At 44.8% G+C, this 25,955-nt stretch overlaps 1 protein-coding gene across 1 annotated transcript in view; it reads left to right on the forward strand.

Annotated features, from left to right (window-relative positions):
- The window catches only part of necab2 (N-terminal EF-hand calcium binding protein 2), a 122,028-nt gene that overhangs the window by 57,638 nt on the left and 38,435 nt on the right, over positions 1-25,955 (forward strand). The window contains exons 6-8 of the mRNA XM_056416976.1: positions 13,357-13,493; positions 13,766-13,878; positions 22,779-22,858. Coding sequence (XP_056272951.1) covers positions 13,357-13,493; positions 13,766-13,878; positions 22,779-22,858 — 330 coding nt within the window. The remainder of the gene's footprint in view (positions 1-13,356; positions 13,494-13,765; positions 13,879-22,778; positions 22,859-25,955) is intronic.

Consider the following 25,955-nt stretch of genomic DNA (forward strand, 5'->3'; position numbering starts at 1 on the left):
GTGGACACCAGCAACCTGACCTCATCCCATCTCCTCATATCTTGGCGCCTCTCGCGTCGTATCTTGACGCAGAAGGTTTGCACGCTGTAAAGCACTCGTGGAAAACATTGGGTGAGTGGGTAGCAGGTCCGTCTTTCAATCAGGGGGTTGGAGGTTCAAACCCCGCCCTAGTCGATGTGTCCTTGAGCAAGACACTTAACCCTGAGTTGCTCCCTGTAGCTGCGTCTACAGTGAATGAATGTAACAGTACTGTAAGTCGCTTTGGATAAAAGCGTCAGCCAAATGACATGTAATGTAACACGCGGTCAATCTGTCGCGGTTCGGTTGAGTCACGTCCTTCGTCCTGCCTCGAACCGGCTTTCTGGCTCTTTCTACTGAGCGGTTTGGATAATGGATGGATACAATATTAAGATTCTGTTTTATCGCCACACATGTTTTTAAGCGTAATGTTCTGTTTCGTTGTAGAATGGCAGTCCACCGACTGTCGCCAATTTTAATATGATAGCTGTAACTGTAGCTACGATGCTAAATGGCTGACATGACAGTGGCATTGATCTGCTCACCTAACCTTCAGAAGGAAAACACACATAGACGATAAATACCTTTTACGCTGAAAGTTTTTCTTATGAGATCGACTGTGACTTCACATTGACATGAATTCATCTGTAATGGATGAGTAGCGTGTTTTACTCATATTTCCTCGTTGCTCAGTGCCCCGTGATCATTTTATTTATTTGTGTTTTTCCCAACATGACGTTGTGGAATGTTTCTGATGAGATGCATGTATACGTATAAGTATGGACGGATGTTATATAGACGGTTTAGATTGCACAGTGTATGCTTAAATCTTTTATCTGCCTACGTCCTCATCACTCCCACCTCTCCACAACTCTTCTTCATCCCCAGCGGAGACACTGGAGATGGAATAATTTCCCCCCAACTAGACCGACCTCTATAATCACTGATTACCACCCACAACTCCCTGTAATCAACCACCGCCATCTTATGACGGGAGACCGTGTGTGTGTGTGTTTGTGTGTGTTTGTGTGTGTGTGTGTGTGTGTGTTTGTGTTGCTGGGGAACGCTGTGCTATACATCTTTGCAGAATTTAAAGGTAGATGATAATGAGGAGATTTGTCGTCATTATAAGGAAACACATGAGATCTGAAACACATAGAACAACTCACACACTCACACACACACACTCACAGGCTCCGTGACACTGCTGGCCCGCTCAATTACTCCGAACGCAATATATATACGCAATGACAATATTGGACATTGTACTGTCGGTGGGATAAGCTCTGGCATTAATCTTCACACAGAAACCAAGCACACACACATTCCTCCTGCCTTGAACGATACAAACACACACAGATCTAAGCGTGCGCGCACACACACACAAACACTTGCAGAGGCTAACAATGGGACACACTGTAGCTAATCACCAGGCGGAGAGAGACGGTGTATCTCCTCCCGGGTCACTGATCTGTGTGAATTATAGATCAATAGCCGGTTGTGTAGCCGGGTCCACGGGGGGAGAGTTAATAGAGGGTACAGGAAGGCCCGAGAGGAAGGAAGAGAACTGTGGAGCACATCTTTTCAAAGGGAATCTTCTATTCCACAACAAATTGCCTTTCTTGGAAGGCACACACACACACACACACACACACAAGACAACAACTAGCTGGACTTTTGAACCTGTCTTTTGTGAAGTGGATGATCTGCTGCTGGATCACCGACTGCCCTCGGCCACTAAAGCGCTGACGTCCAGTATCAACTGATAAGGCCTCAGGGGGCTCCACCAGGGTCCTATGGAGGACACAATGACCTGCTATAGAGGACATGATGACCTGCTATAGAGGACACAATGACCTCCTATAGAGGACACAATGACCTGCTATAGAGGACACGATGACCTGCTATAGAGGACATGATGACCTGCTATAGAGGACACAATGACCTCCTATAGAGGACACAATGACCTGCTATAGAGGACACGATGACCTGCTATGGAGGACACGATGACCTATAGAGGACACAATCACCTGCTATAGAGGACACGATGACCTATAGAGGACACGATGACCTCCTATGGAGGACACAATGACCTGCTATAGAGGACACAATGACCTCCTATGGAGGACACAATGACCTCCTATAGAGGACACAATGACCTGCTATGGAGGACACGATGACCTATAGAGGACACGATGACCTCCTATGGAGGACACAATGACCTGCTATAGAGGACACGATGACCTGCTATGGAGGACACGATGACCTATAGAGGACACAATCACCTGCTATAGAGGACACGATGACCTATGGAGGACACAATGACCTGCTATAGAGGACACAATGACCTGCTATAGAGGACACGATGACCTGCTATAGAGGACACGATGACCTGCTATAGAGGACACGATGACCTGCTATAGAAGACACGATGACCTGCTATAGAGGACACGATGACCTGCTATGGAGGACACGATGACCTGCTATGGAGGACACGATGACCTGCTATGGCGGACACAATGACCTCCTATAGAGGACACGATGACCTATGGAGGACACAATGACCTATAGAGGACACGATGACCTCCTATGGAGGACACAATGACCTCCTATAGAGGACACAATGACCTATGGAGGACACAATGACCTGCTATAGAGGACACAATCACCTGCTATAGAGGACACGATGACCTATGGAGGACACAATGACCTGCTATAGAGGACACAATGACCTGCTATAGAGGACACAATGACCTGCTATAGAGGACACGATGACCTGCTATAGAGGACACGATGACCTCCTATGGAGGACACGATGACCTCCTATAGAGGACACAATGACCTGCTATAGAGGACACAATGACCTATAGAGGACACGATGACCTCCTATGGAGGACACAATGACCTCCTATAGAGGACACAATGACCTGCTATGGAGGACACAATGACCTGCTATGGAGGACACAATTACCTGCTATAGAGGACACAATGACCTGCTATGGAGGACACGATGACCTCCTATGGAGGACACAATGACCTGCTATGAAGGACACGATGACCTGCTATGAAGGACACAATGACCTGCTATAGAGGACACGATGACCTATGGAGGACACAATGACCTGCTATAGAGGACACAATGACCTGCTATAGAGGACACAATGACCTGCTATAGAGGACACGATGACCTCCTATGGAGGACACAATGACCTCCTATGGAGGACACAATGACCTCCTATAGAGGACACAATGACCTGCTATAGAGGACACGATGACCTATGGAGGACACAATGACCTGCTATAGAGGACACAATGACCTGCTATAGAGGACACAATGACCTGCTATGGAGGACACGATGACCTATAGAGGACACAATCACCTGCTATAGAGGACACGATGACCTATGGAGGACACAATGACCTGCTATAGAGGACACAATGACCTGCTATAGAGGACACGATGACCTGCTATAGAGGACACGATGACCTGCTATAGAGGACACGATGACCTGCTATGGAGGACACGATGACCTGCTATGGAGGACACGATGACCTGCTATGGCGGACACGATGACCTATGGAGGACACAATGACCTATAGAGGACACGATGACCTCCTATGGAGGACACAATGACCTCCTATAGAGGACACGATGACCTATGGAGGACACAATGACCTGCTATAGAGGACACAATCACCTGCTATAGAGGACACGATGACCTATGGAGGACACAATGACCTGCTATAGAGGACACAATGACCTGCTATAGAGGACACAATGACCTGCTATAGAGGACACGATGACCTGCTATAGAGGACACGATGACCTCCTATGGAGGACACGATGACCTCCTATAGAGGACACAATGACCTGCTATAGAGGACACAATGACCTATAGAGGACACGATGACCTCCTATGGAGGACACGATGACCTATAGAGGACACGATGACCTCCTATGGAGGACACAATGACCTCCTATAGAGGACACAATGACCTGCTATAGAGGACATGATGACCTATGGAGGACACAATGACCTCCTATGGAGGACACAATTACCTGCTATAGAGGACACAATGACCTGCTATGGAGGACACGATGACCTCCTATGGAGGACACAATGACCTGCTATGAAGGACACGATGACCTGCTATGAAGGACACAATGACCTGCTATAGAGGACACGATGACCTATGGAGGACACAATGACCTGCTATAGAGGACACAATGACCTGCTATAGAGGACACGATGACCTCCTATGGAGGACACAATGACCTCCTATGGAGGACACAATGACCTCCTATAGAGGACACAATGACCTGCTATAGAGGACACGATGACCTATGGAGGACACAATGACCTGCTATAGAGGACACAATGACCTGCTATAGAGGACACAATGACCTGCTATAGAGGACACGATGACCTATGGAGGACACAATGACCTGCTATAGAGGACACGATGACCTGCTATGGAGGACACGATGACCTATAGAGGACACAATGACCTCCTATAGAGGACACAATGACCTGCTATAGAGGACACGATGACCTATGGAGGACACAATGACCTGCTATAGAGGACACGATGACCTGCTATAGAGGACACGATGACATCCTATGGAGGACACGATGACCTCCTATGGAGGACACGATGTCCTGCTATAGAGGACACAATGACCTGCTATAGAGGACACAATGACCTGCTATGGAGGACACGATGACCTATAGAGGACACAATGACCTCCTATAGAGGACACAATGACCTGCTATGGAGGACACAATGACCTCCTATGGAGGACACAATGACCTCCTATAGAGGACACAATGACCTGCTATGGAGGACACGATGACCTATAGAGGACACGATGACCTCCTATGGAGGACACAATGACCTCCTATGGAGGACACAATGACCTCCTATAGAGGACACAATCACCTGCTATAGAGGACACGATGACCTATAGAGGACACGATGACCTCCTATGGAGGACACAATGACCTCCTATGGAGGACACAATGACCTATAGAGGACACGATGACCTGCTATGGAGGACACGATGACCTATAGAGGACACAATCACCTGCTATAGAGGACACGATGACCTATGGAGGACACAATGACCTGCTATAGAGGACACGATGACCTGCTATAGAGGACACGATGACCTGCTATGGAGGACACGATGACATATGGAGGACACGATGACCTCCTATGGAGGACACAATGACCTCCTATGGAGGACACGATGACCTGCTATAGAGGACACGATGACCTGCTATGGAGGACACGATGACCTATGGAGGACACAATCACCTGCTATAGAGGACACAATGACCTGCTATAGAGGACACGATGACCTATGGAGGACACAATGACCTCCTATAGAGGACACAATGACCTGCTATAGAGGACACGATGACCTATGGAGGACACAATGACCTCCTATAGAGGACACGATGACCTGCTATGGAGGACACGATGACCTATAGAGGACACAATGACCTCCTATAGAGGACACAATGACCTGCTATAGAGGACACGATGACCTATGGAGGACACAATGACCTGCTATAGAGGACACGATGACCTGCTATAGAGGACACGATGACCTCCTATGGAGGACACGATGACCTCCTATGGAGGACACAATGACCTCCTATAGAGGACACAATGACCTGCTATAGAGGACACGATGACCTATGGAGGACACAATGACCTGCTATAGAGGACACAATGACCTGCTATAGAGGACACAATGACCTGCTATGGAGGACACGATGACCTATAGAGGACACAATCACCTGCTATAGAGGACACGATGACCTATGGAGGACACAATGACCTGCTATAGAGGACACAATGACCTGCTATAGAGGACACGATGACCTCCTATGGAGGACACGATGACCTGCTATGGAGGACACGATGACCTGCTATAGAGGACACGATGACCTGCTATGGAGGACACGATGACCTCCTATGGAGGACACAATGACCTGCTATAGAGGACACGATGACCTATGGAGGACACAATGACCTGCTATAGAGGACACGATGACCTGCTATGGAGGACACAATGACCTCCTATAGAGGACACAATGACCTGCTATAGAGGACACGATGACCTGCTATAGAGGACACAATGACCTCCTATGGAGGACACAATGACCTCCTATGGAGGACACGATGACCTGCTATGAAGGACACGATGACCTGCTATGGAGGACACGATGACCTGCTATGAAGGACACGATGACCTTCTATGGAGGACACAATGACCTGCTATGAAGGACCCTGGTGGAGACATTTCAATATCCAGCATCACACCCACAGATAGGGTCACACGTTCAGCACATGACAATGACAACAGCATCAATATCCAGCATCGTAGTGATATTACATGTGTGTGTGTGGGTGTGTGCGTGGGTGTGTGTGTGTATGTGGGTGTGGGTGCGTGTTTGTGTGTGTGTGTGTGTGTGTGTATGTACGTGTGTGTGCATGTGTGTGTGTTCGTGCGTGTGGGTGTTGGTGTGTGTGTATGTGTGTATGGGTGCGTGTTAGTGTGTGGGTGTGTGTTTGTGCGTGTTGGTGTTTTTGTGTGTTTGTTAAAAGTTTACTGGACATTTCCACACACAAGCTGATAAGGACGACGCCTCTTCTATAAAAGTCTGTGTGTTTCCGTGTTCGTGCGTCCGTGTGTAAACACCACCGGCGGTGATAATGGAAGTCAGTCGTGCCGTGTGATTCGCCGTCCGGTGGAAGCGCTCGTCTGTGACCAGAGGAGGCGGAGCCTTCATCGTCTCTCTGAGTCACTGCACTGGGACTCCCGCCGGCTCGGCCGACATGACCGAGTGACTCGGCTTCATGGACCGCCATTCGATGGCGAGCTCTCCGCGTCTCGGGCCTCGAACATATCTGAGCGACGTGTGAAAGTTGAGAGGTTCAGTCGAGAGCAAGTGGATTGTCCGTGAAGCTTTTCGTTTTCACACTTACAACGATGACGGTGACGATTTAATTCAATTCAGTTTATTTTATACAGCCCAATATCACAAATTACAAATTCTCCTAAGAGGGCTTTACAGTCTGTACACATAGACATCCCTGACAACTCCCAAGAAATAGAAAACATCTTCAGGAGAGCAACAGAGGAGGATCCCTCTCCAGGAGGGACAGAACAATAGATGTCATGTGACCAGAAGGAATCATTACAGAGTAACAACACATTCAATGAGTATGACAGAGTGTATGAATAGTTGGTAGTCGGCATGGACCACGATCCAGACCTCCATGATCCATGAGACAGAAGTAGGTAGAGAGGAGGGGGGCAATTGGTCCTTAAGGACACAGATGCACACTAAGCAAGACTTCTGATGTCTAGTCAGTGACGAAGGGAACTGTTGCTCCCAGATGTCGTGCCTTGAAGCGAGCAACATTAATGTAAACCATCGTGAGCTCGGCTCGCGACATAATAACGACGAGAGAAGACTTTGAAGGGTCTCGATAATGAGAGCATATCCACATCTCAGCATGGCGACGACTGAACCGTGACGACGGTGTCTGTCTGGCAACGTTTTATGTTCTGTAAGAAGAAGAAGAAGAAGAAGAAGAAGAAGAAGAAGAAGAAAGCGCAAAAAGTATAAAAAATGCATTTCTACTTTGTAGTTAAATATTTAACATTTATTCCAACATTGACATAATAAGGACATCTTATTCATACAATTCAGTCTATTAATATATATCATATAATAATATTTACTATAATATGATATATAAATACCATATAATGTAAATATATATATATATAAATATATTAAAATACAATATAAATATCGTATAATATAAATCACATATATATATATATATAAATCTAATAGAACATGTTTATAGCCAGCTTTTAAAATAGTGACAATTTGTATAATTTATAAATATAATTAATATTATTATTATAATTTCTCTTGTATTTTTTTTGGTGTGGCTCAAGGTGGGCGGGGCCCTCTATTGGCCGGCCGGCACTGACCAACACACGTGATCTAATCCACTATATCATGTCGAGCTGTGCCTGTGGTGACGGCTGCTCAGCCTCATCAGGGGAAGAAGTATTTAGCAAAGAGTCAAATCCCTGAATAATTATAAGCTGGCAGCGGTAAGGTCACAAGAGTTAAAGCATTCATCTTCTTATTCCGAAACAGCGAGTCCTCTGACAGTTCCCCGTGTTCATGTCATCTCTCCTTCTTTTCTTTTATTCCCTTTGTGCTCGGGTTAACAAACTTTGAATTGATTTCCTCTCAAGTTTTCATTGCAGCAGTTTTGGCAGCGTCGAACCGGTCCATAGAAGCGATCGATCCCCGACGGGTCGGCGCGCGTCGAGCGGCACCGAGAACGATGTCGAACGAGCCGCAGCTCAGGGAGTCGTGATTGAAGCCGACAACTGAAGAGTTAATTGATTTCCAGCGTCCAATAAGTGAAAGTGGCGCGTCAGTCTGGCCTTGCGTCAGTCCTGCTGAATGTGGAACAACAACACCACGACATCAGCACTCTTCACCCCCAGGTGCTCTGAGCCCAGGCTAGAAGATAAAAGCTTTCCCCCGTCCTGACAGTGAGTGGAAGAGACGGAGGAGAGGGGCAGCAGAAAGAGTGAAACAAGACACTCGTCTATTTTTACTTATTTTTGCTGTCCACCTCGAGAAGCCCGTCCACCGTCAAATGGATGCGAGGAAGACATTTGTGGTGGAAATTATTATTTTTTCTGAGACGATAATGAGATAATAATGAGATAGTATCGACTTACTATCTCATAATAATATATACACTACCGTTCAAAAGTTTGGGGTCACTTAGAAATGTCTTTATTTTTCAAAGAAAAGCACTGTTTTTTCAATAAAGATAACATTAATCAAAAATACACACTATACATTGTTAATGTGGTAAATGACTATTCTAGGTGGAAACGTGTGGTTTCTAATGAAATATCTCCAGGTGTATAGAGGCCCATTTCCATCAACGATCACTCCAGTGTTCTAATGGTACATTGTGTTTGCTAATCGCCTTAGAAGACTAATATCTGATTAGAAAACCCTTGTGCAATTATGTTAGCACAGCTGAAAACAGTTATGCTGGTGATATAAGCTATACAACTGGCCTTCCTTTGAGCTTGAAGAACAAAATTAATACTTCAAATATTAATCATTATTTCTAACCTTGTCAATGTCTTGACTATATTTTCTATTCAATTTTCAATTCATTTGATAAATAAAAGTGAGTTTTCATGGAAGACACGAAATTGTCTGGATGACCCCAAACTTTTGAACGGTAGTGTTAGGATCTGGAGTTTGTGTTTAGTTTTGTGTCTTGTTTTGAATTCCTTGTGTCGTCTGTCTCCCTGTGATTGTCTGCCCTGGTCCTGATTGTTTCCTTCTGTGTGATTGCTGGTCCCGCCCTCATTGTGTCCACCTGTGTCTTGTTCCCCGTTGTCCAATCCTCTCACCTTGCCTGTGTATGTAAACCCTGTTCGTCTCATTCCCAGTGTGGCTTCGTACTGTTTGGTCCGCGTGTTTGTCCTCCTGTTCTGGTCTGGTCTGTGATTTGTGGAAAATAAATATAGTTGTGCAGTAATGTCGGCATTTGGGTCCTCTCTCGCTGCGACAACCCGGACTACCCCTGACAGAACGAAGCCACCAGTAATGGACCCAGCCTTCAGTTTCCGCTACACAGTTCCTGCCTGGCCAGCTAACGCTCATCTTCTGCTTGAGGAGATGTGGGAGTCCCTCCGGACCCTGGAGTCAAGGTCGGCGGTTTCTGTCCCCGATGTTCCGGTTCCGTCACAGGCTCCAGACCCCGAGGTTCCAGTCCCCGGTGTTCCGTCGCCGATTCTGGTCTGGCCAGCCTCCCATGAGCTGCATCTCCACAACATGTGGGAGTCCCTCCGGGCCCTTGGCCCTGTGCCGGGTCCAGTCCCCGGTGTTCCGTCACCGGCTCCAGTCCCCGAGGTTCCAGTCCACGATGTTCCAGTCCCCGGTGTTCCGTCGCCGGTTCTGGTCTGGCCAGCCTCCCATGAGCTGCATCTCCACAACATGTGGGAGTCCCTCCGGGCCCTTGGCCCTGTGCCGGGTCCAGTCCCCGGTGTTCCGTCGCCGGTTCTAGTCCACGATGTTCCGGTTCCAGTCCCCGGTGTTCCGGTTCCGTCACAGGCTCCAGACCCCGAGGTTCCAGTCCACGATGTTCTGGTTCCAGTCCCCGGTGTTCCGTCGCCGGTTCTAGTCCACGATGTTCCGGTTCCAGTCCCCGGTGTTCCGTCACCGGTTCCAGTCCACGATGTTCCAGTCCCCGGAGTTCCGTCACCGGTTCCAGTCCACGATGTTCATGTTCCGGTCCCCGGTGTTCCGCCGCCGCCTCCAGCCCCCGATGTTCTGGTTCTAGTCCCCGGTGTTCCGTCGCCGGTTCCAGCCCCCGATGTTCCAGTCCCCGGTATTTCGCCTCCGTTCCGCCCGGCCCCGGTTCTCCCCATCCCGCCTCCGTCCCGGTCAGTCACAGTTCCCCGTGAACCGTCCCGTCCAGCCCCGGTTCCCCATGTCTCGTCGCCTGGTCCTGGTCCCACAGAGCCCCCATCCCCAGACCCCGGTACCCTGTGACTTCCTCTCCTGAGTTCGGTCCCCTAGCTCCCCGCTTATCCTCCGGCCCGCCCTCAGAGCGCCCTTGTCCTGGTGATCGTCCTCCGGCCCGCCCCGGACTGCTTCTGCAACCTTGGACCCTCCTCCGGCTCCCTCCACCCACCCATGTGGGAACGCTTGGGACGTCTGGAATCGTCCCTTGAGGGGGTACTGTTAGGATCTGTAGTTTGTGTTTTGTTTTGTGTCTTGTTTGGGATTCCTTGTGTCGTCTGTCTCCCTGTGATTGTCTGCCCTGGTCCTGATTGTTTCCTTCTGTGTGATTGCTGGTCCCGCCCTCATTGTGTCCACCTGTGTCTCGTTGTCCAATCCTCTCACCTTGCCTGTGTATGTAAACCCTGTTCGTCTCATTCCCAGTGTGGCTTCGTACTGTTTGGTCCGCGTGTTTGTCGTCCTGTTCTGGTTTCTTGGAATAAATATAGTTGTGCAGTAATGTCGGCATTTGGGTCCTCTCTCGCTGCGACAACCCGGACTACCCATGACAGGTAGTGTATATTTCTTTATTCCAGACTCATGGGTCCAAAAAACAACAAACACAAATACAACAACAATATATAAAATATTAATACAATATAATACGAGGACACAGTTTCAATCATGGCAGCTAAAGAGCCACTCATGGTTAAAAATAAAAAAAACACTTGTTATATTGCTTCCAGAAACAAGACAAATACCTGGTATCACTCAGTGCTGGGTCAGCCAAGGCTTTTATAGCTAAATTCTCTGAAACTCATATATAATATTCCTCAAAACGGCATGAAATTGGGAACATCCCGGCTCACCAACATCTGACCTGCACTTGTCCATCTGAGAAGCTGGAGCAGGATCCTGGAAGCATCTTTAAATGCCGCCTGAATCTTTTTCATGTTTCCTTTACTGTAACTGCACCACAGGTGGGCTGTAGACAGAGGAGTACAGGAGGCTCTAAACAGAGCAGTTTTAACATCTGTACACACGTGAAATTTACGTGCCAGCATGTTGGCTTGTTCATAAAGTTTGCAACACTGCCGCTGCACATCGTCATCATCACTGAGGTCGTTCCTGATCATGTGACCCAAACATCTGACTTTCTGAACCACATTTAGCTCCTGGTCTCCCAAAAAGAATGAAGGAAAATGTAGCTTCTGATCCTCCCTGGTTTTAGCTATCATGATAACACTCTTTTTGGAGTTGAACTCGATTTCATAGTGCACCCCATACCTTGAGCACACTCTGAGCAATTGCTGTAAACCAGCACTGTAAGGAGACAGGACCACTAAGTCGTCAGCGTAGATCAGATTAATGAGACTTTCTCCCACCATACATCCTGTCTTACACTCTTTTAACTCCTTAGAGAGGTCATCCATAGAGAGATTAAACAGTGCAGGGGACAGTATTCCACCTTGTCGGACACCATGTGTCACTAGGAAGGGTGCAGATACACTCTTACACCATCTAACTCGCATGGTTTGACGTGCATACCAAAAGTGCAAAATCCTAATAAAATACGGAGGGACCCCTCGCTCTTGTAATTTGACGAACAATTTGGAATGATTAATTCGATCAAAAGCTTTAGATGCATCCAGGAAACACAGAAATATTGTGGTGTTATGTCTCCTGTACTTACGAACAACTTCCTTCAGTGCATATATACATAAGTATTAAAATACAAAAAAGGTTAAAATACACTATTCATACACTCTGTCATATTCATTGAATGTGTTTTAACTCTGTCCTTCTTTATACATGACATCTATTGTGCTGTCCATCCTGGAGAGGGATCCTCCTCTGTTGCTCTCCTGAAGGTTTCTTCCCTTTTTCCCCCCTGAAAGAGTTGTTCGGGAGTTTTTCCTGGTCCGATGTGAGGTCCTGGGACAGGGATGTCTATGTGTACAGATTGTAAAGCCCTCTGAGACAAATTCGTAATTTGTGAAAATGGGCTATACAAATAAACTGAATTGAATTGAATTGAATAAGTCTGTGCTATGTTTACTTTTAAAACCAAATTGACGATCAGTGGTTAAGATGTGATCTTGAAGCCAATCTAAGAGGATTCGTTCTAATACTTTAGAAAGTATACTGGCCAGAGCAATTGGTCGATAATTATCAATGCTGGATATTTTAACGGTTTTATTTTTGATTAATGGCACGAACAACACAGTGAGCATAGAGTCAGGAAGTACGCCGTGCATTAACCATCCAGAAAAACACACAAGAAACACTGACAACCTGTTGCTAGCATGCCTCAGATGTTCTGCTGTTATTTGGTCCACATGCTTTGTTCAATGACAATTTTTCAATAGCATACAACACTTCATCAGGTCTAATACACACACCAGCATCATCAGGAACATTACCAATATTAAATGTGTCACTCTTAACACTGTTGAAAACGTCCCTATAGTGTTTACTCCACAGATCTGCAATACTGTCCGAACCAGTATCATATCTCAGAATAATGAGATAATAATGAGATAGTATCTCATTATTATGACTTAAAGGATCCTAATTTCTTTTCTCACAGTGGTGGAAACGGGCTTCCATACGGAAGAGAGGCGGAGCAATAACACAAAAAATACTAAAATATAAAATACGGTTGTGGCGCTTGGCGTTAAAGCTTCGGTTCACCCGGGTTGTAAGTGACACGCTGGATCAAAGTGTTCTTTGTTCTTCTTCTTCGTCCGTCCAGGTTTACGAGGGTGGAACCAACGTGGAGCAGTTTGTGACCCGGTTCCTCCTGAAGGAGTCGGCCAATCAGATCCAGTCTCTTCTGAGCTCCGTGGAGAGTGCCGTGGACGCTATTGACGAGCAGCACAGCCAATCAGGGTGAGCCGATGGAGGGTGTCAGTGTGTCAGGCCCATGAGCGGGAACTTGTGAAGTCCTTTCAGGTTAAAATGTCACACACACATGCACACATGCACACACACACACAGACAAATATTGTTGATCCCATTTTCATCACTTTATTCCCTCAGGATCCTTTCATTCACATACTTCATTATTCCCCCCCGACTCTCTTCTCCTCTTTCCTTCAGCCCTCCAACAATCCCACACGAGTGTACTCATCATCACTTTTCTTCCTCTCTCCGTCTTTCAGTCACCTCCCTGCCAAGGGGAGTCCACGGAGGTCAGAGAGGCGCAACGAGAACGCCGTCCCTGACTATCCCCCCAACAACAGAGTCAGCGCCAGAACCATCAACACGGCCTCAGGTGACAAAACACACACACACACACACTGTGTTCTGCTCTCTGGTTTCTTTATGGGCGTCTCACAGAATCTAAAAAAGAGACTATTTGATTTAAGCTGGTGATTCTCTCAGAACGTGCAGGACCCTCATTATGCTCGCTCTGCACATTCCTCTCTCTCTCTCTCTCTGTCACAGTCGTCCTCTCTCCACCAGCTGGTACAGTTCACACTGCGGCGCCCGCCCGCCGCCACTCTGCGCCCACTCGAAAAAACATCGCTCGCTGAAGTCATAACGACACTTCAACAGTTGTCGAGACATCACTTTATCACTTCATCACTTTATCACTCTATCACTCTATCACTTTATCACTATCACTTTATCACTTTATCACTCTATCACTTTATCACTCTATCACTTTATCACTTTATCACTATCACTTTATCACGTTATCACTCTATCACTTTATCACTTTATCACTCTATCACTTTATCACTTTATCACTCTATCACTATCACTTTATCACTTTATCACTCTATCACTTTATCACTCTATCACTTTATCACTCTATCACTCTATCACTTTATCACTCTATCACTTTATCACTTTATCACTCTATCACTTTATCACTTTATCACTATCACTTTATCACTCTATCACTTTATCGCAAACACAAACTTCACAGAGGGAGAGGCGACCGGGGTGGAGGGGGGGGGAGGAAGGAAGGAAGCAAGGAAGAAAGAACGAGGGAGGAACGAGGCAGGAACAAAGGAAGGAAGGAAGGAGGAAGGAAGGAACTTCACAGAGGGAGAGGAGATCGGGGGGGAAGGAAGGAAGAAAGAATGAGGGAGGAAGGAGGGAGGAAGGAGAGAGAAACGAAGGAAGGAAGGAGGGCGGGTTAGGGTCCGAGACGCGGCGTCTGTCCTCCCCGTGTTCGTGTCCCGCTGCTGAGACGAGGCGTCTCCACTGACTTCCACTGTTACACAAGTAGTCGCAGCGATGTGAATCATTCATGAATAATAAAATCAGTATTGGAGGCGCTATATATATATATATATATATATATATATATTATTTAATTGATAAATGATTTGATCAAATGAGCCTGGACAAACAGCTGTTTGAGGCACGCGACATGTGAGTAATTAAATTAGGGTCGAAAGTCCAATTTACATCCCAGGAAAATCAAGCAGGCTCAGAAAGAGAGACACACACACACACACACACACACACACACACACCGCTGTCCATTGTCCTGAAACAACAGCTCAGCGATAGTTCCATGTTTCTTGGCCAACAACAGACACATGGAGCTGAAACGGAGAGAGAACAGAGGTCCATGATTGGAAGACCAGTCGACTATATAAAGCTTGACTATATAAATTCTCGGTGCCCCCCCCCCCAAAGAAATAAAAAGCAGGACAATAAATAAACACAGGGAGAAGAGAATCACTGAATTGCAGCAGTTTTGCTAGATCAGCGTTTTATAGCCGGTGAGTTGTCGACGGGTCTGTTAAAGACATGGTTAGTCACTCAGTTCCCTTCATATTGAACTATTCCTTGAATGGAAAGTCACAGAGAGGTCACTGAAGAGGCTTCATAAACCACACTGTTGCCCCGGTAACGCCTCAAGCCGAGTCCCTGAAGCGCCGCTTGAGACCCTCCTGCTGAATTATTGACTAACGTGTCGTTGGGAAAGAATAAAGAAGGACAATTTGTTTGTAGTCCAGCCATCTCTCTCTCTCTCTCGCTCTCTCCCCCTCTCTCTCTCTCTCTCCCTCACTCTCTCTCCCTCGCTCGCTCTCCCCCTCGCTCACTTTATCCCTCGCTCTCTCCCTCTCTCCCTCGCTCTCCCTCGCTCTCTCTCCCCCTCTCTCTCGCCCTCTCTCTCTCCGGGATAGCAGGCCTTTGACCCTGATCCAGATGTGTGTTTAGAGAGATGACAGAGGCCACTGCAGTGACCAAGCAGTCCAATAAAACCAGTATTAAAGTCGCCCCTAATAAAAGCAGAGAGAGAATACTGTCTCTGAGTGTGATACCCGAACACAGTCAAACTAAACACACATGTTCTTCTGTATTTGAAACATTTCTACTTTTATTCCACTGACCAGGTGCACCTGAATGAAAACATGAAAGTAAAACTGTAGAGACACGCTGATAAAAACATACAAATACAAATATATTATTAATTCTGTGACCCTAAGGTCATCTGATATAGGTAATACAGCTTTTGCATTCAAGCTCAATTATTATCTGATTATCAGAGAGCATTGTGGTAAACCAGTGGAGCATCCTCATTAGTGGAGTGGAGTTGCCTTCTTTTTTATTTCATTCTCATTCTTATTGAAAGTGAATCTTCAAAGCCTTGTTCAAAGTGCTTATTATATATATATATATATATATATATATATATATATACATATTATATTATATATATATATATATTTATATATATATATTTATATTATATATTTATATATATATATATTAGAGATGCACCGATCAGGTTTTTTGTGCCGATCACCGATCACTGAAATCAGTATCTGCCGATCTGATAATACCGATCACCGATCACGGTGTCGATTGAAGCATTCTATTTATTGTGTAGCATTATTGCCTAGGACTATGAGGAAATACATATTTAAAGCACCTCAAACATTAAAGAAATTACAGATTTCTTTAAACATTTAGGACTTTTACTTTGAAAAATGTCCTAATTGAAACATTAAAATGGTTTGATTGCTATTGTAGGGGATTTCAGATATGTATGGACCACATCTGCATTATTCATTTCCTGGAACTCTTGGGGAAATCTATATCCAGGACTTTTTTTAACATACAAAAGTCTGACTTATTTTTATAAACTCTTCCTTGGTACAGTAAAAATGTTTTAATGTTAGCATAATTTAAGCTAAATCTCAGAAACGATCTATAAAGATACAAAATCAGTTAATTGTTTACTTTTATTTGTTAGTGTATGATTTGTCGACATCTTATTTTGAAAAACGGATGTTGTTTCACGTGGTTCTTTCCGCTAACTTTGCAAAACCGGATGTTGTGTCACATAAATCCTTCCGCTAACTTTATCAAAACCCTCGCGCGCTCCCGATCGAATGTGTTTACCGTGAGCATCTCTAGGGGCAGACATGTGAGTGTCGGCTGAGTTGACCCAGTGATTCAACTCGGGGGACGGGGACGCCGCTCGGTGCGTGAGGATCCCCTCGTGGTCCTCTGACCTCTGCGGCCCTCGCCGGGCGCATTGTCTCCGTTGCGGTGCGCGGCGATTGAAACGTCTGATAGTTGTTCTCGCAGATGTTACGTCATCTGATCGGCCGTTTTGAGAACGCCGATCAAAACCGATAATGGGAATATCGGCCGATATGGATCAGCGCATCCCTAAAACATATACATATTTATATTATATATATTTATGTATCTATATATATTTATATATACATATATATATATATTTCTATTATATATATACATATTTATACTATATATATTTATATATTTCATTCTATTCACTTTTTGGGAGCAAAACAAATTATGTATTGCACACCATCTTTTTCATCTCAAATATTTCTGCCCTAAGGCATCATCTAATTTTTTTTTTTTAAATGTATGAACATTTCTTCAAGACTTGAGCCGGTTCTTATGTCTCGATTCAATACTGACTCTCAATTTAATATCCATGGATCGGAATTATTAATCTGTTTATCTTGAGTTATGATTGCAGAAAGCATCTCTGGGTCATTCCCTTACTATTCCCTTAAGCATTCTGAAACTCTAGCAACGTCTCCTCCTCCTCCTCCTCCTCCTCTCTCTTCTGTGGCTACTGGACATAAGATATTTGAAAAAATATCGACAACAGAGGAGTTTGATGTTGGACAAGCCGACGCTCACATCCTCTCTCCTGCCTGAATTACTCCTTCTTCCCTCTTTCTTTCATTCCTCCTTCCTCTTTCCTTCCTCCTTCCTCCCTCGTTCCTCCCTCCTTCCTCCTCTCTTCCTTCCTCCCTCCCTTCCTCCCTCCCTCCTCCCTCTTCCCTCGTTCCTCGCTCTCTTACTGTCCTCCTCCATCTACAGCTACATGCGTGCTAATGAAGTCTCCACCAGGTTCTGTCACCTCCCATTTTCACAGCCCAGAGAGAGAGAGAGAGAGAGAGCGAGAGCGAGAGCTGTGTTTGTTTTCACTGTGAATCGATACCTCTTTTCAGTGAGACAGACAGAATGAAGGTGGAGGGACGGGGGGGAGAGCTAAGAATATCCACCGCCACCTTTAGTCGAGCAGCCGGCGCCATGTTGTTTGTTGTTTCGAGTGACACTTTGCCAAAGAGTTGTAATTGTAAATGAGCTGCACTCGATATTGTTCAGTGCTCTCGAAGGCGCACAGACACCCACAGGCACTGGCCTCAGTTCTTACACTGGGAATGTGTGTGCCCTTACTCGTGGGGAGCGTGTCTGTGCATCCTTTGACATTATCCATACGTTCCCGGTTTATGTTCCTTGGGTTGATTTCCCTGCGAGCGCTAATTGACCGCTCGGCGAGCCCCCGAGGTGCCGACGCCACGGCGGAGCGCCGCGTCGGACACGTTAGCCTCGCGAGTCGGTTGAAAACACGGTGGTTCAAAGGCGACTCATTTCAAACGAGAAACCTGCCACGGGGATGTTAACTATGCACCAACGATTGTGGGAATGAAGAAGAGCTACTTTACTCTTTTGCTGCACTTTAGAAGAATATGTTGGAACATATTCGCTCCTTCCTTTACTCCATATTAGACTCCAAACCGTTTAAGCACCAGGCTTTTTTTAGGCCTCTGTTCCGAAAATGGCATACCCAAACTAAAAAGGCTGTATCTCTGCAACCACTAGGGCTATTTTAATCATTTTTACCTTTAAAAAAATATATATCTTTAATTCAGATGTCTACATATCAGTGTATATGTTACTGGTTAAGAGTAAATGAAGATGGCACACAGAAAAACTATTAAAATGTCAGGTCTGAATTGAAAAAAAGCACTTCCAGGATGATTATATGTTTGGAATGAGGCAGTTGAAAGGTTTAAAACTCTCACACATCATATTAAAATATGTTAACATTCTGCCTGCAACGTTTGACTTTGAAAAAGTGAAGCAGAACAAAGTTAGAGAGGTTTTAGTTCAGAGAATTTAGGCGAGGTCTCCAAAACGGCCATTTTGGCAAATTTCGATTTAAATTTTCTCATGTAACAAACCATATATTTCACCTCTATGTTACTCATGATGTTCAATATATCCAAATACAGCATTTTACAACTTGTGAAGAAAAGAAAAAAACCCGCTAAGATACCCGCGTAGGACAATGGGGAAGAAACACCACATCCCATAATGATTATGGGGAAATCCTTTAAAAATCGTAAAAGCACTTTAGAGGTACCACGCGGGAAAAGCGGTGATCAATTTGGACTTTGTCGCTGAGTTATGATTTTTCAAAGTTTTCCAAATTTGTAACCACATTGTCCCAACACCGATTTTGGCCACCAGAGGGCAAAGGCCAACGGAAACTCTGGAAAAAAAGAGACATTAAGACCATGCGGTCTTTAGTTGGAACATATTAGCTGCTTCCCTTCCAGTAAATCGTCTGTTTTACCCGTAACTCATAAACATACACGTGTATCGTGTGTGTTGTGCGTGTGCACGCCCAGCTGTCGCAGGATGTGACTGAGACTCAGAAGAGGATGGAGTCACCAAAAGGTGTCTAAAAGAGTCGCTGGTAACTAGGACGAATAAGACAAAGCACACGGTTCGTTTTTTGTTAGCTGGTTAGCATTAATATTGTTTTATTTAGCGCCGCGCGTTGCAGTGATTTGGATCCCAAATATCTGGGTTCTGGATATAAGATGGTGGCATTCCCTGGTAAATAATGGATCAGCACCAGTGTGAAGCCACCAGATGAAACATTAATATTGGGAGAGGCTACAAAACCTTTGATAGCGCTAAGCTAACGCTCTGCAATCACAATCAAGTTAATGTTGATACATCTCAACCAAGCTACATCTAAGATCAAGTGGAATGGAAACTATAGTTCAAGGCCAGCGACAAACAGGAAGCAGCTTCACCGAATGTCCAAATATCAGCGAACACTTAGACGTAGACTCCGGCATGTCTTCAAGTAACCGCGACGAGGACCGCCGGTTCCATCTGGTCGGAGAAAGATACTTAGCTCTGCACATCATCTCATATCACGGTATTCTACCGTAGTTTGAATTCAGAGAATGAAAAAAAAGGCGATTTCGTAAACCAGTCAGTGGTGAATTCACGAAAGATTTACGACCTCTCACCTCTAAATTAGACCGCGAGAAACCGTGTAATCCTCAAAAGGTTAAACCTGACCTGCCGAGCAAACAGCAAGTCGGCGCTCCTGTGCCATTCGCTCACACTGAAGTCCGGCACTCAGCAGACGCTGAGCACAGAACCGTCTCAGCTGACACTGAACGGAAAGTTAAATTGGGTGAACGTGGAATAATTCATATCGGGTTTAATTGAGGAGAAAGTCTATAGAGACCCCACACACACACACACACACACACCTCACACACTTCTATAATTGACCGGGACACTTAACTTTTTAAGTCCATCGAATTGACCACTGGGCTTTTATGTCCAACTGTCTCCATGGTTACAGACCACGGTTTAGTTGATGAGTGTGTGTGTGTGTGTGTGTGTGTGTGTGTGTGTGTGTGTGTGTGTGCTTTGGGGGGTGGAGGGGACGCAGCTCCTAATTGACGAGCTTTTAATGAAGAGTGTGCAGCCAACGCTCCAATTAGCCCGTGAGGGGTCCATTGGGGGGGGTGAAAGGAGGATGGCAGCTTTGGAGAAAGTGGAGGAGAAGAGGCGGGGGGAGAGGAGGAGGGGGTACAGAGGGAGGAAGAGACGGAAATAAGGGGATGAAGACGGTGGAGAGAGAAGTGTGAACAACATGTTTTCCCGTAGCTCCTCGGTGTTTACACTTTCTGTAGCTCATCTGCGGAAATATCACGAAATCACATGATTTATTTGTTCAAAGTCGTGACTGTGACCGCTCATAGAAAACAGAAGTGGAGATATAACACACTTCTGTCATGCCATTTCATTATTTCTCTCTTTCAATCATTTTATTTTAAGTTTTTACAAGTTACACATTACCAGACAACAAAAAACAACAAATAAATACAAATTACATGACAGCATAACAACCAGCGTCGGAAATACACGACGGCGAAGGGCAAAACGGCCCCTAAGAAATATAATGTTGCCCCCGATATCACTGGGAGAGGGGCAATAGATGCCCCCATAAGTTAGATAATGTAATAGTGTTGTATTGTTGTTCCGTGTGTCTGTATTGCCTTTACTAGGTAGGTACACACACAAAAAATCAATAAATGTAATTTTGATTTATAAAAAGATTAAACAATAAGTTATAATTGTTAATAGTTGTTTAAAAATGTAATAACAATAGATAACCACTCAAAAAATGAATAAAATGTAATATGATTGTCTGATTGTTTTTTGTCAAATAAAATCTAAGAAAACATTGAGTCTGTAGACTGCTGCCTAATAGTCTTATTATTGCCTAATAGTCTTATTCTTGCCTAATAGTCTTATTATTGCCATTTTTATTAAAATTGCTCATACACTGTAAGCCTAAATATGTACAGTATATTTATTATTTTTGAACAAAGGTTAAATATTATTTCACAAGTTTCAAAAAGTGAACTCTATTTATTTTTAAATACCCCTGGATTCCAGTCAGTTGGGGGAAAAACTGCCCCCTAAAAAATATGTAAATGTCCCCTGATAACAACCAACTATACGACCAATCAGACAAGGACAACAATAAATAAAAAATCATCATAAATCACATTGAACCTATTATTTGATTATTTCATCAAGGCCTTTGTCCCGGTACACCCTCACTTCCACGCCGTGTGCACGGCAGTGAATCAGGTGGATGAAGAGGATCCGTCGTTTCCTCCGGGGATCAGATGAGGCCTCCGTGGTCTGCAGTGTTGGCAGTGTGTTACACTGCTGTTGTCTCTGTGATGGTCTTGGCTTTGTCTCCGTTTGGTTCAAGTCCGAAGGGAATCGTCCAGTTCTGTGCGGCGTGTTTCACAAGATCAAACTGGGCCGTAGCAACCTCGTCCTCACGGGAGGAGGCTACGTGGTTATCTTCATTTTCAGATCGCTAAACCCTCAAGCCAGCCCCAAGACATTCATCACTGTTTGTGATTGTCTTTCTAATGAATAGATAATAATATATTATCACGTGTAATATAAAACGCACCAGCGATTACAACAGTTTCGACGGAGCCTGATTCTGTCCTGCTTGTGTACACATTTCAGTTATTCATAAAGTATTCATAAGTGTTAAAGCCTCGAGGTGAATGCTCGACGTCTCTCGCCTCATCGGCCGTCTTTATTGCCGCAAATTAAACATTTCCTGTCAGTGTGAAATATTGCTAAAAAAAGACCAACGCCAACTACAAAGAGCTCAGCGTAGCATCTAGAAGTCACCGTGGGATGAGGGAGCACCTCGAAGGAGCTCCCTTCATCCCCTCCTCGGCTGTCTGTGAACAGTCCAAGTGCTTTTACGATAAACAGATATAATTGCCTGTTTATCAGCCTCTTTGGTATCCTGACTTCACATGAAATATTCATTATGAAACAACGAAAAATGAGAACAGAGAGAGATGAAGAGGAGAAAACAAAGATGGAAAAGATGCGTCATGTTCTTGCACAATACTTCCTGAATTCTGCTGATCCTACCAATGGTCCGAAAGGCTAATAATGCCTTTATTTTAATTGAATATGCATGTTTGATTAAATGTAATCCAGCTGTATCGGCTCGAGTCCACGACCCGGTAGGTGATGTGTATTCACACGTTGTGCGTTTGTGTGTTGCAGGTGCAGTGGAGGTGAGGAAAGAAGGCCTGGACTCTCAGATCAACCGCCTGGCCGAACTGATTGGACGCCTGGAGAATAAGGTGAGATCAAGCACACACACACACACACACACACACATGTACATGCTTTGTTCACCTGTGAAGGTATTTTGTCGGCTCAACATTAATTCCCTTGAAGCTCACCATGACCATAACCCGACACGGCCAACACCGCCCGTGACCGAAGCCCCGATGTCTTAAAGGGCCGGGACGGCAATATTTAACACTTTTCTTATTTCCAACAAAAAGAAGGAAAAAAGACCACAACGGGGTGATTTGGTTCTGTTGGCACGTATTGAATCTTGACATATCTTAATTCTCAGTGCCACAGATCCTCCATCGTCGTCCTAAAACAATTGAAGCACATCAGTGAGGCACAGTAAGAGACATTTCCCTCGACATGAGACCTTTAAATCAAAAACAGTTCCAGCTGAGAACACGGCAGGCAAGAAAACTGTGTTTTTTAGTTTTCTTTTACCAGATTGATTGATTTTATCATTTTGATGTTTTAGGGTAAATCAAAGGTAATTAAAAAAGAAAGAACAAAAAAGCATTCCATCATACCAGTGGAAAGTATTGAGAGATTAATACGTTGCTGGTTTGGGGCCTTTTTATTGCATTTTGTTGAGAATAAGTAAAAGAACCAGAGAAACATATTCTTTAATACTAATAATGTAACGCAACAAGCACGCCGACATTCATCAGAGACGTTTGCATTTTGCAAATGACAGAATATGATTGTACTGGTGCAGTGTGAGGAAAAGGATTCGACGTTCTGCAGAGAATAAATTACAATAAATTCTGATAGAAATTTAATTAGACCCGAGACGAACCGACTCTGTTGCACTTTGGGTTGCTCCTGGTATTTTTAGCTGCTCTCTCAACTACAAACAGCACACGCCAGTGAGCTGCTCGTCCTCAGGCTGATCTTATTGTAACCGAGTTGTCAGCAGGTTGAGGATTTGTAGAGCGGAGGTGGTACATTGGCCAGACTGGGCATTTAAAGGTCTGCAGAGGAAGGAGGGAGAGAGAGAGAGAGAGAGAGAGAGAGGGGGGGGGGGAGTGTAGAGGATTCAAGAAGCTGTGGGCTGGATATGGAGTTAACTCACAAGACATGATGGAGAGAAAAGGGTGGAGGTAGAGTGGATGAAGAAAGAGATGGGGGGGGGGGTATTAAAGGCCTTTTGTCCAAACTATTGCTCGTTGTCTTTTCCCATACTTGCTCCTCTTTGTGTCAGTTCTCGTCCCGTGTGCCTCCTCATCCTCCCCGCCACCATTTCTACATCTGTCTCCTCATCCCTCCTCTCCTTCCTCCCCTTCACTATTCCCCCCCTCCGTTCATCCAGTACTGAGCGTGTTAAGGCTAAACACAATGCACAGCCATGGGGCGGAGGGGAGGAGAGAATGAAGAAGATCAGGTTTTATATACTCCGCCGGTTTAGAAATCGTCTGTTGGCTCCGGATGCTAATCTGATACTCTCCTAACAAACGGTTCAGGTTTAAGTAGAATTGCTTCACTCAGCCGCATGACCCCGGTTGTGGGAGAGGTGATTGAAACGCCTCCCGCCGAAGAATTGTTCAATAATCACCTGTGACCCCGACGCCCTCCGGAGAGCCCATCGCTCCGCTCGCGGTGACCGCTCACGCACTGCGTCTCACGGACGGATGAACACGGTCGAGTCTGATTCAGACCCGTTGAGACAGGAGTGAAGGCTGCTTTGTTTTTGTTGTTGTTTGTGTTTGTGTTACGTCAGACAACTAGACAGTAATAAATTGTCTCTCGGAGGGAACGGCGGAGATGACGGCGCCGTCGCTTTGAAATCCTCCGTTCTTTTTCCATCCCATCAACGAGGCAAATTTAAAGTGACACGTCAGTGATGGTGCGGTCGCATTGTCCCAAATAACCAGAGAACGGTTGTACACCTTTATGGATGACTAACAATGCGACGCAGATGCACATGAGAAAAATACAAGTCAAAGCTTTCAAATACAGCACACAAGTTATATTGTAATTATTTAGTAATAATAAGATACTTACTGGGTATTTATGGTGCAACGGTATTTTGACATTAATTGAACATCTTCGCAACAATAAAAGTAATCTGAACCAGTAACATGTATACTAATATTTACACATCTGAACAAAAGCTCACATAGGTTGCCTTTATTATAACTCCAACATGATTCAAATAGCGTGTGTGGTTGCAGAGCTACACCCTCTTTAGTTTAAGTGTGTCATTTCGAGCAGAAACCGCAAAAATCGGGTGGGCTTTGAAAGGTTATGTCGTAATTATTTAGTAATAATAAGATACTTACTGGGTATTTATGGTGAGAATAAGTGGAGTATTTTGACATTAATTTAACATCTTCGTAACAATAAAAGTAAGGATTAATCACCCTGTTTTATTATTAATAAAATAGGGTAATTATTAATAATGGGATAACAAAAATGGATATGAACATGAGATAAAAATCCCAATCTGCCATGAAATGACTCCTGGTTTAATTTATGTGTGCATTTGTTCACGCATTTAAGCATTATTATTATTACAATGCACGCTGTTGTTGTTGTTGCTGCTGCAAGGGAACGACACATTCTAAAGCGTGAAAAGAAGTTGTTAAAATTTCAAGTTCAAAAGGCACCAACGCCAGATTTACAGTTGGGTGAAATGGGCTGCGATTAATTCACGGATATTTCCTGTTGGGGTCTGACCTCGCCGTCTGTGACGTCCATCCACTCACGAGTGTGATGTCGCGGTTGTCCTGGCAACCCTGCACCCAAAATCACCTCGACATCTGTGTCCTCTGGTGTTTCTCTGAAGTTTTCTTTTTATATTAATAATTAATAAGCTTGAGATGTGCTGGTAGGTGGACGGGTAGCCAGACGAGCGGTTTCTAATCTTTATGCTTAGCTACAACTGTCTGTGTCTTTATATTCAACCTACAGACCTCAACGTGGTGGTATGTCACTTGTCAGGAAAGAAAACAGGAGCTTTTCCTAAAATGTTCAAAGATTATTTTGATCAAGCTCTAATATGAATCGTCCTGACTTGAAACACACAGAACTAAGAGAGCCGCGAGTCTCTGTCACATAAAGACTGATGTACACAAGGAATGAGACGACATGACCCGACAGGTC

The sequence above is a fragment of the Pseudoliparis swirei genome, chromosome 6 (genome assembly GCF_029220125.1).
Source record: "Pseudoliparis swirei isolate HS2019 ecotype Mariana Trench chromosome 6, NWPU_hadal_v1, whole genome shotgun sequence".
Classification (NCBI taxonomy): domain Eukaryota; kingdom Metazoa; phylum Chordata; class Actinopteri; order Perciformes; family Liparidae; genus Pseudoliparis; species Pseudoliparis swirei.